This window comes from Protopterus annectens, chromosome 6.part0 (assembly GCF_019279795.1).
Source record: "Protopterus annectens isolate FY-2018-M chromosome 6.part0, PAN1.0, whole genome shotgun sequence".
NCBI classification, from domain to species: domain Eukaryota; kingdom Metazoa; phylum Chordata; order Ceratodontiformes; family Protopteridae; genus Protopterus; species Protopterus annectens.
Genome location: NC_056737.1, coordinates 1,988,545,976 through 1,988,562,607, shown reverse-complemented (window position 1 = coordinate 1,988,562,607; position 16,632 = coordinate 1,988,545,976). Strand labels below are relative to the sequence as shown.

Genomic DNA, 16,632 nt, shown 5'->3' with positions numbered 1-16,632 from the left:
CTCATGCCTCACGAGTGGTCTCTCAAGCAATCTATAGCGGAAGAGATTTTTCTGGAATGGGGTCGTCCATGTTGCGATCTTTTGCTACTCCCCAAAACAGCAAATGTCCAGACTTCTTCAGCCTCTTCCCTCTATCAGGCCATCCCCAGAGACGCTCTGACCCAGGATTGGCCCCAGGGACTTCTTTATGCCTTCCCTCCATTTCCTCTGATCCCTCAGGTGATCCAGAAAGCTACCGTTTTGAGAGCCAAATTGATTCTCATTGCCCCTTACTGGCCTCGACAAGTTTGGTTCCCGTTCCTCCATCATCACCTTTTGGTGCAGCCGTGGCATCTGGACCCAGTGCCAGATCTACTGATTCCCCAATCCGGTCAGCTGCACCGGTCAGTCCCTTCTCTCAACCTCACAGCATGGTTGCTCCACTTCCTTCCTTAGCCAGGCTTCCTTTGATCTCTAACCCAGTTAGAGACATCATAGTAGCTTCACTAAAATCCTCTACCAGGAGGATTTACACAAGCAAATGGAAACGTTTCTCTTATTGGGCTAAGGCCCAAAATATTGATCCTTTTACTGCCCCTGTTCAGGCAGTTTTGGACTTCTTAGCAGAGATTTTTCATGCAGGCTCCTCTTCTTCCACAGTCAGAGTTCAATTGGCTGCTATTTCTAATTTTCATGTCGGGATAGCAGATCATAATATTATGTCCCATAGGCTCTGCAGGGCCTTCTTGAAAGGAATTTTCCTACTAAAGCCTCCAATCAGGAATCCTCCTCCTCAGTGGGATCTAAATTTAGTGCTGACATCCTTGATTCTTCCCCTTCGAGCCAGCTGTTTCTTGTTCCCTGAAATATCTTTCTTGGAAAACTTTATTCCTAGTGGCTATTACATCTGCCAGGAGGGTATCTGAACTTCATGCTCTTTCGGTTCGACCCCCCTATTTGATTTTTCACAAAGACAGAGTATCTTTGAGAACTAATCCATCCTTTTTACCTAAAGTCGCTTCAAAGAACAATCTGAATCAATCCATTGATCTCCTGTATTTTTCCTAACTATTCAGATAGAGCTGAACAAACGCTACATTATCTTGACGTCCACCGTCAACTTAGATATTATTTGGAGAGAACAAAAAAAATTAGAAAATCCGATCAACTTTTTGTTTCCTATGCGGATAATAAAAAAGGCCTTCCTGTTTCTAAAGTGACTTTGTCCAGATGGCTTTCTTCGGTCATCACTGAAATTTATACACTCAGGGGAAAACAGCTGTGCTCAAAACCTAAAGCACATTCAACTAGGAGTTTAGCTACTTCTACAGCCTTTCAAGCTAGACTTCCTTTGGACACTATTTGTGCGGCCACTTGGGCCACTCCTCACACTTTTGTTTCCCATTACAAATTGGATTTGGCCTCCAGGGACAGAGCCAGTTTTGGCTCTACAGTCCTCAAGAGTTTGTTCCATTGAGCCACCCAGGATAGAGGTGCTAGGGCGGTCCCATCAAGCAAGAATGAAGGCGAGATTGACAACTTAACATTAAGAAGTTATGTACCTACCATAACGTTCCATGTTAGTTGTCTTCTCTCGCCTTCTTTCTTGACCTCCCTCCTTCCCCTGGCCTGGACAGACCTTGTATAAGAAACTATTATGCTAAAGACCATTCAGACCTGGTCCTTTTTCCATCTGTAAGTTTCTTCTTCCTTTGGGAAGTATTTTATGCTTGGTGTTATTGCCCTTTGTCAACAAACGAGATCTGGGTACTTACTGCCTTGCATCATGGGATATGGGGCTGCCTCGAGCTGGTAAAAGGAGTTCTCGAGCTAAAGCAAGTGCCGAGTCGGAGCCGAGGATCGGCTCCGAACCCATCAAGCAAGAAAGAAGGCGAGAGAAGACAACTAACATGGAACGTTATGGTAGGTACATAACTTCTTATTTATGCATTTCCACTCTTTCCACTAATAACCAGGGGCATTATAAAGATTCAGAAGGAATCTACAAAGATAATTATGGTGGTACCTTTTTGACCCAGGTAGTGATGATTCTCCCTTCTTTGGAAAATGGCCAAGAACTATTATCATACCCTTCCTCACAAAATGGACTTACACAAGACGTTGGTTCTTCTATACATCCTGACTTTCAACTTCATTTGACTGCCTGGATGATAGAGTTCCAATACCTTTAGGCACTTGTTTTCTGAGGAAATGCAGCAGGTATTAAAGGAGGCTAAGAAACCTGCTGCTAGCAAATCATAAATGTGTAAGTGTAAAAGATTTTCTAATTGGTGCAAAACTAATAACCAAGACCCTATAAAGGCCAGACACCTGTGGTTCAACAATTTTTTTTTTGTGTGTGAGTAATTATTCTCAGGCCTTTCTTACTCCTCTGTGAACAATTCACTTGTTAGCCATTTCTGCTTCTTTGCTCTTGCCCATTTCTGACCAACCTCAAGTCAAAATGTTTTTGCAAGAAAAGCTGCATATCAATCCACCTAGAAAACAGGTCTCTCCTCCTTGTGATCTCAGTCGTGTTCTAGAGCAGCATACATTTTTTTCATTTGAACCAGGTAAAGAGGTTGAACTGAAATTCTTAACCTGGAAAACAGTGTTACTCATTGTTCTGAATTCTGAAAGAAGACTATCAGAGTTACAAGCACTTATTTTGAGTCAACCTTGTCTTATTTTTTATAAGGCTAGGGTATCTTTGAAATTATATCCTTCATTTATGCCTAAACTAGTTTCATAGTCAAGTTATTCATCTCCCTGACTGTTTTCCAGATCTGAAAAATAAGGATGAAAGGATTTTGCATACTTCTGATGTTACAGGCAACTCAGATACTGTACTAACTGGATTAAACCTTAAGGAGTTTGGACCAACTGTTTATTTCCCATGAAGTTAAGAAAATGGAGAAATCCATGTCAAAGCAGATCATTTCTAAATGGTTGAGTCATGCTATTGTTTTTTGTTATTCTTACCATAACAAGTCACTTCCAGGCAAACTCAAAGCCCCTTTTACCAGGACTTTGGTTTCTTCAGTAACTGTTTGGAAAGGGGTAGACTGTAGAAGTATACTAGAGGCAGCAACGTGGTCCTCTGTGCATACGTTTATAAAACATTACAAATTGAATTCTTTTTCCAGATCCAGAGCAGGCTTTACTAGGACTGTTTTTCAGAAGCTCCTGGACTCTGACCCTTCTTCTCTTCTCTTTCCTTTCTAGGCTCCAATAGTCTAATTTAAGCTATATAGTTTAGGCTACTGCCAACAGTGATCTAGTGATAATCATAGTACAGTTGTGTAAGTTAAAGTACCATAAGAGTAGATGTTCAAATTAATTAGTTTCAGTAGGGCTACTGTCTTTCCATCCCGCTTTTTTGTGTTATATTTTTTGTCCTAGCATATACCTAAAAGGCAGGACTCTATCTAGCCACACTTACTTTGAGGCAATAAAGCTCTGAAGGTTTGGCAGCCTTACCACTGACTTTATACATCTCTCCTCAAGCTGTTCAGTGGTTAGGGCAAGTGAAAGGTGACCTAAAGCTTTGGATGTTGACCAGTTGTCATATCCTTTGCAGAATATAACCTGTATAGCTTAGAATGTTGCAAACCTGATCCATTTGAACATCTCCTGTTAACTTACACAACTGTACTTTTTGCTGGTATGAGTGTTGTACATTTCATTTTCTGTTGTTCCTCTGGTTTTGATGCTAATGTCTGTTTCCAGTGTCCTGTTGTGTTTTCTATTTATGCTGTCTTATCTGCCATTATAATTGGATGTAACTTTCCTGATGTAGTACATTAACAGATCAAATTAGTCACACAGTATACTGACAGGTAAAGATCTGCAGCTGAACTTCTGAAGGTCTACTACTGCAAACACCACTAGTTTGCCATCTTGAATCTTGGTCTGTAAGGTCAAAAGAAGTCTTCAGAACAAATTGCCCCTCCTACCACCACTGCTGTTCAGCATGAGCCCATATCAGTAGTTATGTTTTCAGAGAGGAATCATAAGACCTAACTTCCGAAGTCCTCCATGGTAGTTAACTTTTTAAATTTTTTTTTTTTTTTTTGCTATTTTCAGCTTGGCACATCTCTGAAATCTGTTCAGCTTCAGCACTTAGAGCAGGTATGCTTCTGTCCATTGTGACCTTATGTAGCAAGCTAGGAGGGCAATGTCTGCTCTGTGATCCTCAGTTCATTTTTACCATTTGCACAGTTTGACTCTAGAGGCTGACAGCATCACTAAAAATTCCCACATTCAGCACCTAAAATAAATAAATCTTCAAAGTATGCTGCAGTTAACCAGCTCAAAAGCCAGGCATGCACTAGCTCTGTTTTTTTTTTTTAATTTGGGGAAGGAAAACATCATGAAGTATTGTTAAAGGTGGCAGTACTCCAGTCCATCTACCTACAGACAAAACAAGAGACTTAGTACCTACATCACTGTAAGGAAGATGGCAGCTATTGGAGGTAGGTATTTGCTGTTGAGTCCTTTGTTTAATCTTAGGTCAGATCCATGCTGGCAAAAAAAAGTAAGGGTCCAGAGGGTAGAAGTTTATTAAGCCTTCTAAAGACTCCACCATAAGGTCATGAGCTTTACTTGTGCACAAGTCTCAAAAACAGATTGCCTGACCTTGAGGCTTACCTGCATTTGGACGACATCCAAATGTGGGTAATTACTGAAACTTCCTTAAAATGTTGAGAAACCACTCCCTCCATACCTGGGTTGTGTGCTTACTATGCCTTCAAAGGCAGTGGCAACTGTGGTGGCATCTCTCTTTTGTTAGGGATCATATCACCTTGAGACATATTCCTAGAGCACCTCAAAAAGAACCCACTGAGCTCAAAATCACACTAAACATGACTAACTCTCAATTTATAGTCTGTTACAAGACACCCTCTATGTTCCCTGAAAATCATATAAGGCTCTTAAATGTACTTCATGAACTCCCCATGAACAAGAACTCCATTATTCCGGGAGACTTTAACTACCCATGAATAAACTAGCCAATGTATGTCCAGTGTAGGATATGCCCAAAATTTCCTAGACTTAATAAACAAAATCACCCTGGACCAGATTGTTAAAAACTCGCTAGGGAACATAATATTCTTGATCTAGTCTTTATGAATATAGCTTCTCCATGTACTATTCTCCTGATATCTTCCTCTCTGGTTAAGTCAGATTTTAAACTAGTGACTTTCATCTTCTAAACCCACTGGAACCAGTATATCAGAATTCATGAACTTCAGGTGTACTAACCTTATCAAATTCTATGAAGAAGTTTCAAAAATGTACTTGTTGTAGTATCACCCTAGATGTTGCCAGAGCAGATATTTTTATAATGTATGAGAATTAAACTAAATGTTCCACTACAACTCTGCCACTACCTCAGACCGCTCACCATTTTCTCTCAATACCACTGTTGTTGCTCCACAAGAAGCTGCAAGGAGTTGTATGCTTACTTAGATAATGTGTAGAACTGGCTGTCCCCATCAGGTCTAAATATAACGTGAAGTTTAAAAATAAATCAGCTTGGTGATCCACCAACATAAATAAACTTTACTGTAAAAGGGGAAAAAATCTGTAAAATATACAGCAGATCAAAAAACCCTCATATCAAGGATTAGCTTGAAAAAAATTAACTATAAACTTAAACTACAATTAGGTCCTCTAAGGCAGGCCATGCACTTAGGTTAGCATCTGAAGCTAAGGACAGTTACAAATCCTTCTTTAGTTATAGTAGTAAACTAACAAATAACATCCAAAATTGCTCTGAACTTATTCATAACAGTACGATCTACTCAAACCTAATAGACATTGCCAACATACTAGCAAATAAATTAATTCTGAATTTCACTCCAGAGATGATTCTCCAAAGTCCACTTATCCCTGAATCTCAGACCCCCATCATCACTAAAGAACATGCACGGAAGGTGCTCTCCATGACTAAAAATAGTTCCCATGTGGGACCTGATATATACCTGGCAGTTTAATAAACAATACTAAACAAGCCCAGCAGAGCCACACCTTAAGCAATTTAACTCAAGTTTAACCACTTTTTCTCTGAAGTTTAACACACAAAGAGTAATGATGACACTCCATAAGTGTAACCCCACCACCTACCCTGAGAATTTTATGTCCATCAGCCTGATGAGTCTTATTTGCTAAGCCATAGAGCATATTATAACTAACCTACTAAACTCTGGTATTAAAAATCTCATCAGGGTAGACCTGCAGCAGTTTGGCTTTGTCATGGGTAGACCCTGTCTAATAAATCTGGTTAACTTCTTTGAAAGGGTAACACAGGCTGTTGACTGCAGTCATGCTGTCCACATAGAACACTTTGACTTGGCCAGGGCATTTGACACTATCCCCCATTCTGACATAGTAAGTTGAATGCATTACAAGTAGTTTCCTATGTGGTGAGATGGATAGCAAATTGGCTGAAAGAGAGAACCTACACAGTGTCAGTATCAGGTGCATCATCAGAGTGTATGAAAGTGACCAGTGCTGCCCTGTAGGGCTCAGTGGTGGGACTGCTTTTATTTGGCATTTATTTTTCCCATCACTGTAAACTGAGAGTCAAAATTAATGCCAGAATGCAGGATATATCACTTACTAAACAGCAGTCAGTATTAGGTAAAAAGTCCCTCACACAGCATCCCATTTACACCAGTACTTTGTTAGTTAACAGTATGCTTCTGCTCCCTGTAAATATCTACATAGCCTCTCTTTTTCCTTGCTCACTGTTAACTTAGACTATTTGCCTATCTCAGTCTGTCTGCTTTGACTCTGCCTTTGCTTTGTTATTATCTAAACACCTGGCCACCAATAATTTCCAAGGCTAATCCTGCTTCTTTTCTTACTATTCCTCTGATTCCACTTTCCTGTTTTTGAAATGTACACCTTAACATGATATAAAACCTGTACATACTATCTCTGTTTTTTGTGACCAGTTTATATTACCTTTGTTTTCCACTGTTGGTTGTTATTTGTTAGATTTTTGTTGCTACAATTTTGAATACAACTTGGGCAGAGTCTGCAATTGGTCATGCTGTGATTGATACCGAGTAATCAAAATATAAATAAAATAAAACAATGTTAAAAAAATAAATTAATTAAAAAAGTCAAATTCCCCCTCTGACTCTCAAGCCCTTCTGCAAGTACTTATCATAAATACATGGTGTAGTAAAAACTGGCTCAAATTAAATACTAAAAAGTACAATATTGTTACATTTGATAGACAATCCATCCATGGCATACAACATAGACATTACCCCACTCCAAAATTAGAATGTAGTTAGACACCTAGGAAACTGGGTTGATAATTCCCTCTCCTTTGATCACCATGAATCAGTGTTTTTCAGGAAATCCTTTTTCACAGCTGATTGCAAAGAGAATATCATCCAGATCTAAAGATTTTATTGTCTAGGAAAAGTGGAGCCCCAGGAAAAAGGAGGGGGGGGGCTCACTTAAAACAGTTGGCACCAAGAGCAGTGTTTATATCCTTAGAACTCTCTGCAGGGATTTGGGGCTAGAACACCTCTCCTTTTCCATATAAAGAAGCAGGTTCTGACACAGTGCATGAACAGACAGTGACATACACTCATATACAGCCTGCGCAAAGATGGGATGCTTGTGTGGGAGTAGGCTGCAAACTGAGATATCACTTTGATAGTCATTCTCATTCTGGAGGGAAATTAACACACTGGTGTACTCCCTCAGTTACAGCTGTAGTCACCTTTTGACACTGAGGGTAAGCAAATTCTGTCTTGTCAGGATTTTTCAGGAGTGGGGTACTTCAGAGAAAAGGCTTTTTTCTTGGACCATTTGGCCTGTCTGCTGTACATGACAATATAGGATACTACCTCAATACAAGCTAAGAAAGTCTCTTCAGTTAGAATGATGACTATCTCAGTGTCAGTCATTTACTGATATTCTACACCCTCTGCTCTTACTAAACCATCTAGTGGGAACATCAGAAGTGATTGAGATTGCTTGGAAGGCTTCCAGTGGTCAGACATATTCGGTTAAGTGAACACATAGGTTCTCAGTCTGCTACATTGCAGGTGGGCCTGATAAGTATGACTTTATACTGAATCACGTTTCCTTGAATCACAAATCACTGAAAAACAAAAAAGTACAAACCTCCGTTTGATTATGTAGACATTATTGTCATGTTATAATGGTGGAAATCACAAGAAGAATAACAGCTATGTGGTGTCTTCAAAAGGTGCTGTGTAAGTCCAGCATTGCAGTAGATATGGATGTATTTATTTGTTTGACCATAAGTTAGAGGAAGATGACTACACTAGACCAGAACTGCTTATTTGCAGATATGACAGAAGGAACTCAGGAGCATATCAGCACATTTGGCTTTGGACTAGACATGATGCTGTCAGATGTTTTCTTTTCTTTTTTTTGAACACCTGTTCTATGTTTTCTTATTGCTAAAAACACTGCAATCATTGCATTTTTTTCCCTTAAGGAACATGTACTTGTATAAAGTAGTCTTAGGAACTGTATAGTATATTTGAGATAGCAAACATGCTATCTCAAAGCAATGCTAGTTGCTTATTATGTGACCTATGTATGGGAGGAGATATTGAAGCAATTACTTTCTTGGTATGCAGTGCTGTGAAGAATATTGGAAAAATAATGCATGTGCAACAAACATAAGGTATATATTATACTATCTGGACATTACATATTTTTCTTTGTGCTTTTTCCCCAGCTGCTCCTACCAACTATCAACCTTCCCCCTGCCAAATGTGCTTATTTGTTCCCCCAACTGGGGCATTCCCAGTGAATGCAAGAGTTGGCTGGGGAAAGCTATCATAGCAGCATCAGAAAAGGTTTATGCCCTCACCAACTTCAAGTAATGAAGCTATGTATGTTTTAGACCTAACTCCCATCACTGAAGGGAATACAGTGTCCTTCCAAATGCAGGAACACGCTTCTTTGCACTCACAATGAGAGCTACAACCAAAGCGGCTTGCTAGCAGAATAATCGTGGTATTGAATGACCCTAGAGTGCCCCCTCCCTCACAAGATGGTCATGCTTATTCTCCTCCTCTGCCAGCTCCCACAAACACCTAAACTGCTAATCAATTTCAGGTTGTGTGGACCGGAATCATGGCTTTATCCCTCTGTGCCACTGGAACTGCCTTGAACATTATGCACTTTTTGAAGTTCTTGTCTTTATGTCATAAAAATAAAAATCACTCTCTGAAAACATGACTATTAAGGTCACAGAAATTGTAGAAGTTTTCTAATTTTAATGTTTTTTTTTTCTTAACAGATTGCATGGTACAAAGATGGTAAGCGCATTAAAGCTGGTGACCACTACCAAATGGAATGCTTAACAGATGGTAGGGCCAGTTTACGCTTATCAGTTGTGCTGCCAGAAGATGAAGGAATCTATACAGTCTTTGCCAGTAACATGAAAGGAAACAGCATTTGCTCTGGAAAACTGTATGTGGAGCCTGTCACACCACCCATTGGGCAAGCTTATTATCCAACACCTGAAGCTGTTAAGAGAATTCGGTATGTTTTTATAAAAGATATTTATTAAAAACTACTGAGGTTCCATTTGGTTGTGAGTAAAAATGCAAAATATAAACCCTCAGTGATGGATTGTTTCTCATGACAGCCAAATTTAATTACTTATGTACAGGTGGTGATTAATTTAATAGTGCAAACATTGTCACCTTTTAAACTAATCATCTAATTTTAAATGACTGAACTCCCTGCTTCTGAATGTTTATGCAAAATTGTCCTGCACTGTCAAAGCATAGCTCAGTAAATGTTATAAGCATTTAAAATTGTGTTTTTGCTCCACTGTACTGGGCTGTCCTTAATATAACTGCCTAAAGAGCTTGTATAGGTTAAAAAATAGGACAACTGTAGGATTTGTAGACAGTAAAAGTATTGCATAACTGTGAGTGTGTGGTCTACTAAACAGGCAAGGATGAGTAGAATGCTAATTGAATGAATGGTTTATTTCAATTACCACAAAGTGACCACTCAAAAAAAAGGTCATTTTCAAGAGACCTATAGCAGTGTATGCGATTGCTGCACCTGTGACGAGTATTATTATTTTTTTTCAACAAACATCTTTATTAAATTTTCATATATGACATAGGCAGTCTTACATTTATATAAATAAAAACAATCAAAATGACACTATTTTATTTGCAAACATTATACATCACAGACACTATTGAAACAACTGTAGTTGCAAACGGTATACATCAAGTATAATCTATCCAGTCATTGTCAGTTAAGCATTATATGGCTCATTCAAATCCTGCATCTTAAACCTTGTTCCTTCTCTGTATATATTGTTCCCACAAGTCCCAGTTTTTCCTGTGTAGTCTGCTCCTTCCCTTTTCTAAACATCCCAGTTCCAGTTGTTTTACCTCTGTTACCATATTCATTACTTCTAGTAAAGTTGGTCTAAACTTTGATTTTCATTTTCTAGTAATTGCTTTTTTGGCAGCCACCGTAATTAGACTCAGCAAGGCTTTACTATGTCTAGGCAATTCCGATTCTGTATCATAGCTCAAAAAAATCAACCCCCCAGTCAGTCCATTCCACTCACCCACCATCTCTGACAGAGTGGTCTGCAGGGAATCTCTAAAGTCTGCCAGCTCATTACACTCCCAAAAAACATGTTCCCTGACACCTCTTTCTTGCTCATCACACCCCCAACATTTGCTATCCACCTGAGGAAAGATTCTTTGGCGTCTACTTACTTCTAGGCAAAGATCCTAAATCTTCTAGACTTTGTTGCATATTTGGGAGAAATGCAAATATCCCCCCATTGTCTCTTTGTGAACTGCTTATCCAATCTTTCTTCCCAATCTTTTCTAAGCTCCTTTGATTGATTCTTATAATTATAATGTAAAATTTGATATGTTTTACTAATTATTCCTTTTTTAATGCCAGCTTCTGTTCTAGTCTATTACATACTCTAACAGTGCTGGTCTTTCATTCAGGAGCCCCCTATTTCTTTCTCTTTGCCTATAATCTGATATAAATCCTTGATAAGGAAGGCAATTTCTAACCTGTAGTCCAAATAAAATATTGGCCTCTTCCCATTCTATTACCTTTCCCTTTCTAGTTATTTGCTCCCAGTACCTTGGTTCCTTTGCCAATTTTCTCCAATAAATTCCAGCCCCCTCTTGCTTATTATATGTATCCCTAACCTCAGTCATCCCTATCACAAAGTCTCTTTTCTCCATTCTCATGGTTTAGTTCTTAGAATAGTCCCTGCTATTTTATGAATATAATACTCTGTATGATTTTTGTTGTTCTCCTTAAGAGTCTCCATCCAAAATCCCAATCTCTCGTTTCTTTGAGCTTCCTCCCTGTATCATCATCATTCTTTTCCACTTTGAATGATAGTTTTCTTCTTGTGCTATGTATAAGAGCCTAAAATAGGTTGCTGTAAAATACCCCCTCAAAATGGGTAATCCTAGTCCATCTTGTTCTATTGGAAGAATCAGCTTATCCCACTTTACCCTTGTTGTCTTCCCTTCCCAGATAAAATCCTTCAACTCTTTTTTTTTTTTTAATTGCTATCCACAACTTCTCCTCTGGTTGATAAAAATATGCCTGACCTGTGTATAAGATTAAAGGGACTGAAACATTTTAACGGCTTGTATCTTATTATCCATATCCATATAACAAAGCTTCCAGTTTCTCAATGTTTGTATTATCTTCTGTTTAGTCTCTTCCCACATATCCTTACCCGCCATAACAGAATCATTTCTAATCCATACTCCTAAATACTTGATTTTATCATGTCCCCATAAATATGGATGTTGTTAGACCAATTTGTGTGTGGGTACATAATTTACTGCTATTGCCTTTGTTTTAGCTTCATTAATTTTGTATCCTGAGAAGATTTGAAACTGTCTTAAAATGTTCCACAACATGTGTCAGAACAGACTATTTTAAAATGGTTGTCTCACACTATCAGTGTATGTAGTACCCACCTCAACAAAACAATTCTAGGCAGGGTCAAGGCTCATGCTACCAGGGCTGAGGCTTCATTTGTGTTTTTTTGAAAGAGTTAGATGCTAGAAGTATTCTAGAAGCAGCAACTTGGCCCTCTGTGCACACTTTTACAAAGCGTTATAAACTAGATTCCTTCTTCACGTCTAGGATAGGCCTTAGTAGGTCTCCTGGAACCCCATCCTTTCTCCTCCCCATCAGTTTAAGCTATGGTAATCTACCCATATAGCTTAGGCTACTGCAGCAGTGATCAACATGAGGAACACAGTACAGTTGTTTAAGTAAACAAACTATAAAAGTAGATGTTCGAAAGATCACTGCTATAATAGCCACTCCTTCCCTCCATCCCCCCTTTTTTGTATTTGTTAATGCCAGGGTATGAACATTTTATTGTTATATTCTTAACATTGTCCTCTCAAGGCTTTAACCTCCTTTCTCTTCTAGCATGAAAGCTCTGAAGGGCTTGGTGCCCAAACTTGAATTTTAGTCAAGTGTTCAAAGAAACACTTCTTTCTTATTGCTACAGTACCTTCAAAACTCCCAAATATCACTTTCACAACCGCAAGCCACCTAACTTTTAAACATTAACTATACTTACATTCCTAACTTAAACCCTATCTATAAATATTCAAAGAAACACATACAGTCAACAATCCCCAGTATCAGTCCCAGATCGACAACATAACAAACCGTTTCACAAACACCCATCTTCTCTTGCTGTTTAATTCACATCTAAGCAATCAAACAAAATAGGTTTGTTGTCAATACTGGATCTCTAGAGATGGTCACCACTCTCACTATCCATTCCCAAAAGGCACCTGTCTACAGCCCATTTCCTTCCCCTTTCATTATAGTTCCACCCTAGCCTACCCTTCATCAAGATCCCTGGAGCTCCCCTACCTCCTTTGGCACATGCCACTTCCACCTATGGATAGCTACTCTTTTGGAATTTTCTACTTCCCTTGTCATTAAATTTAATTCTTACAGTATCCCAATATTCAACACTTCCATAACCAATTTTGTTTTTACCCTGTGTAGGTTCTCTCTCTTTGTAGGACCATAAACTTATTTATGCTGCATGCCTCTACTCTAACTTACCCTCCCCTCATACCTGTAGCATAGTAGGCCCCTGTGCAATGCCCCAAGAGCTAGATTCAAAGGGTCATTGGGTTAATCTCAATAGCTTGCAACCTTTGCAGCAAAAATTCTCAGAAATTATCAACCAGCTTTATACTTACAACAGCTCTTCCTGTGTTTCTCCAGCAATATATATTACTCAGTCACTTATATAAAATAAGAAAGAAGTTCCCTCAAATCATCACTAGCCCAGTCCTAACTATTCCCTATCCCTAACTCACTATTTTCACTCCAGTATATATTCATACAACCTTACTTCACTTGGACCCTACCATTAAAAACGCTTTACTCCTCATTCCACCTATATCAACTATCCTGAGCTCACAAATTGCTTAACACTCCACAGTTTTCACCTCCCAAACATAGCCCTGCAACAACATCCCCCAAGGCATCCTGTCTGCTGCCTGATCAAACCTCACTAGTGAGAGATTTAATAAAGTACCCTGGATGTCCGCTCACCCTTATGGCAATCTTGTAATGTAGGGAAACATTTTATCTTCATCCCTTCTGATTTACAAACCAAAACAGTTGCATACTAAAACCCTAATTCTCACTTTAGTTACACAGACAAACACAATAACTAGAATCCCATATATCTGCTCCATCTAAAAGCCATGTATGCAACCCTCCAATAAAACACTGACCAGCAGTTTCCCAAGATCATGGCACTCTTCCTTAAGGTAATAATGCTTTCCAAATTAATCCTTCCAAAAGTGGCCCTTAATCAAACCCACCAACATAGTAAGTAACCTGTGACTTTGAAGTAGTGTAAATTAAACAATTAGATGAAAACAGCAACAAAACCTTTGCCACATCTGTCAACAAGGATCCTATCCATTATATAATTGCACGATAGATGAAAACACTGACATTGTAATTTTCCTTCAAAAAAGTACAGCTGAAGCCCTTCCTTAAGCATGAGAAGAAACTAAACCCCCCTCTATTCTGCTGGCCTGAAAGTCCAAATGCAGATGAAAAACTCTAATTTTATACAATAGATACATACCTCTGTTATGTATAATATAACAACTAATAAACAATCAAATTCAACACCTAATAATACTGAAAATAGATATCAGCTGCACATCCTTTAACAACATTGTTGCAAAACAAAAATTTAATTAGTCAAACCACTGCCTTTATTTACTTACCTCACAAGTAACCAAAATCAATAAACCAGTAGAGACAATCAAATGGCAATATGGTTATAACAAACAACTACACACATAAATTCTTCCCCTCTGCAGTAGTCAAGTCATCAAACCATGCTTTGAAGTACTCCATTTTACGACTTAATCCCAAACAGACTACTGTTCTTTGGTCAGCCTTAATAAAGAGTCAGCGTCCATTTGCAAGGAACCCACTGCTTGTGCTGCATACTCTTATCTGGATAAAGTTGCTCACCTTTATCATCTTTCCAGTATCAATTTCTTGCCACGAAGAAATACGCCTATTGCTATTGCCTCTCCAAGGAAGCACTTCATATTGCTCATACCCACATTACATTTGTGCAAGTAAACTTACCAAGACAGGAGATATTTGAATGATCACTGCTGCTATAGCCTTGGCTATACGTTGTATCATATACTGGATACAACAACTGTCCAGAATCCAAAGATTTCAGGGGACCTTCCACATGTTCAAACTGTAAGTCAGAGTATATATTAAGACATTACATGTGGTTAGTATGTGGAAATTAGGTGTTTTTTAGGTTTGAAACAATTTTTTTTTCTGTGATCAGTAGGCAGTAGATAAGGGATGTATTCCATGTTATATGGTTTTAGAGTTAGTATATATAAAATTGTAGGGGTGTGTGAGGTGCAGTGGGCTTGCTCCCCTGCAATAACACTAGTGTGTTTATTTTGGTTGGGTTTTAAGTTGTTAGATGGTTTTGATGCAACCAGTTTATTTAGATGGTTTGCTTTGCAATACATTGAATTTTTATATACCTTAAAATCATATAGACCTTTTATAGCAAGGGTGGAGGGTGGGGAAGGAAACTTTGGTGTAATTGTATATCCATTAGTAAATAGAAGACTAGTGTAGTACTGGAATATGATACATATGTCAGGTATTTATTTATTTAATGGTAAGTCCATTAGTAAATGGAAGAATACAGAAGTACTCGGATATGATACAGATGTCAGATATGTATTTGTTTATTTATTTACTTACTTTTATCGGTTTATTTAAACAAATCCAAATAAGGTATTTCTTGTAATGTAGTTGCCTGGAATGTATATATTTATGTGTTTGGTTATGCTTTTGTTATAATAACACTAAAAATATTTAGGAAAAAAAGCATTTTCTCTTTAGTGCAAAACATTTCTAAATTTGTCTGTAGCTTAAATTTAGTCCATGATCTGACTGGCACTCCTAAAACTCAGGGTCCAGCCAAGTCATTTCTGCACCCCTCAGTTCCAAGAAGCCGAGCAAAAAAACTCCCTTTAGACTTAATTTTTCATTCAGGTCTCCAAAACAGAAGGAATTACCCTGAGGAAAGCCAAAAATATCAACTAAAAACCAAAAAAATTGTAGCTAAGATGTAGAAATTATTAAGCACTTTTGTCCTTTTAGTGGACTTCTTCAGAACAATAGCAACCTACAAACAATCATGTTTTCAATACTTTTATGAAACATCACATGACTAAATTAAACAATCCAGATGTAGGCTGGCTAACTACCAAACCTGCTTCCTTCTTAATGCCTTTAATTTTAATAAACATTTAATGGAAATAGTTACATTAAGTCCCAGGTATGCTCCTGCGTTCAATACCAAGTGCCACTCTAGCTCTCTTTTATTCCAAAGATGTATCAAAATCATAACCCCTCTCATCAGGTTTCACAGTCTAAAAAAAAATTAGAAAAACTTTTTTTCAAATTGGAACATAGTATGTTGTGTATCTGTATCTATATCTGTGTGTGTGTGTGTGTGTGTGTGTGTGTGTGTGTGTGTGTGTGTGTGTGTGTGTGTGTGTGTAAGTGTGTGTGTGTGAAAGCTGGGAAGGTCGCAAAGCTGTTTTTAAGTTTTCATAATGCCGATTCGGGAAAAAGTTAAAATCCACATTAGTGAATGGTAGCATGCATTCGCTAATGTGAAACTGTCATTCTGATAACAGATCGCACTACAGTGGGGATTGGGAAATGTACCCTTTTTTCACTGTAGTACGATCTCGGAGGTGGAATATATAATATGCAGAGGGTGTGGGGGGTGAAGGCGGACTTGACCCCTGTAAAAACATTACCTGTAACATGAACTTTCGATTTGGTACTTCCGGTGTTCAAATATTGATTCTGTGTTACCATTTCTGAAATTATGGTAATTCTTTATTACCAATTTTGGCAAACTGGTTTGATTAAAAGGTGGAAAATTATTTAGATTTTCCACATTTTGATAGTAAACTGTATACGTATATATATATATATATATATATATATATATATATATATATATATATATATATGTGTGTGTGTGTGTGTGTGTGTGTG

The 16,632-nt window shown here is 38.2% G+C and overlaps 1 protein-coding gene across 20 annotated transcripts in view; it reads left to right on the top strand.

Annotated features, from left to right (window-relative positions):
- The window catches only part of LOC122805019 (titin-like), a 759,244-nt gene that overhangs the window by 106,084 nt on the left and 636,528 nt on the right, over window positions 1-16,632 (top strand). For all 20 annotated transcript variants that reach the window (XM_044075290.1, XM_044075281.1, XM_044075295.1 and 17 more), the window contains one exon: window positions 9,287-9,531. In XM_044075290.1, coding sequence (XP_043931225.1) covers window positions 9,287-9,531 — 245 coding nt within the window. The remainder of the gene's footprint in view (window positions 1-9,286; window positions 9,532-16,632) is intronic.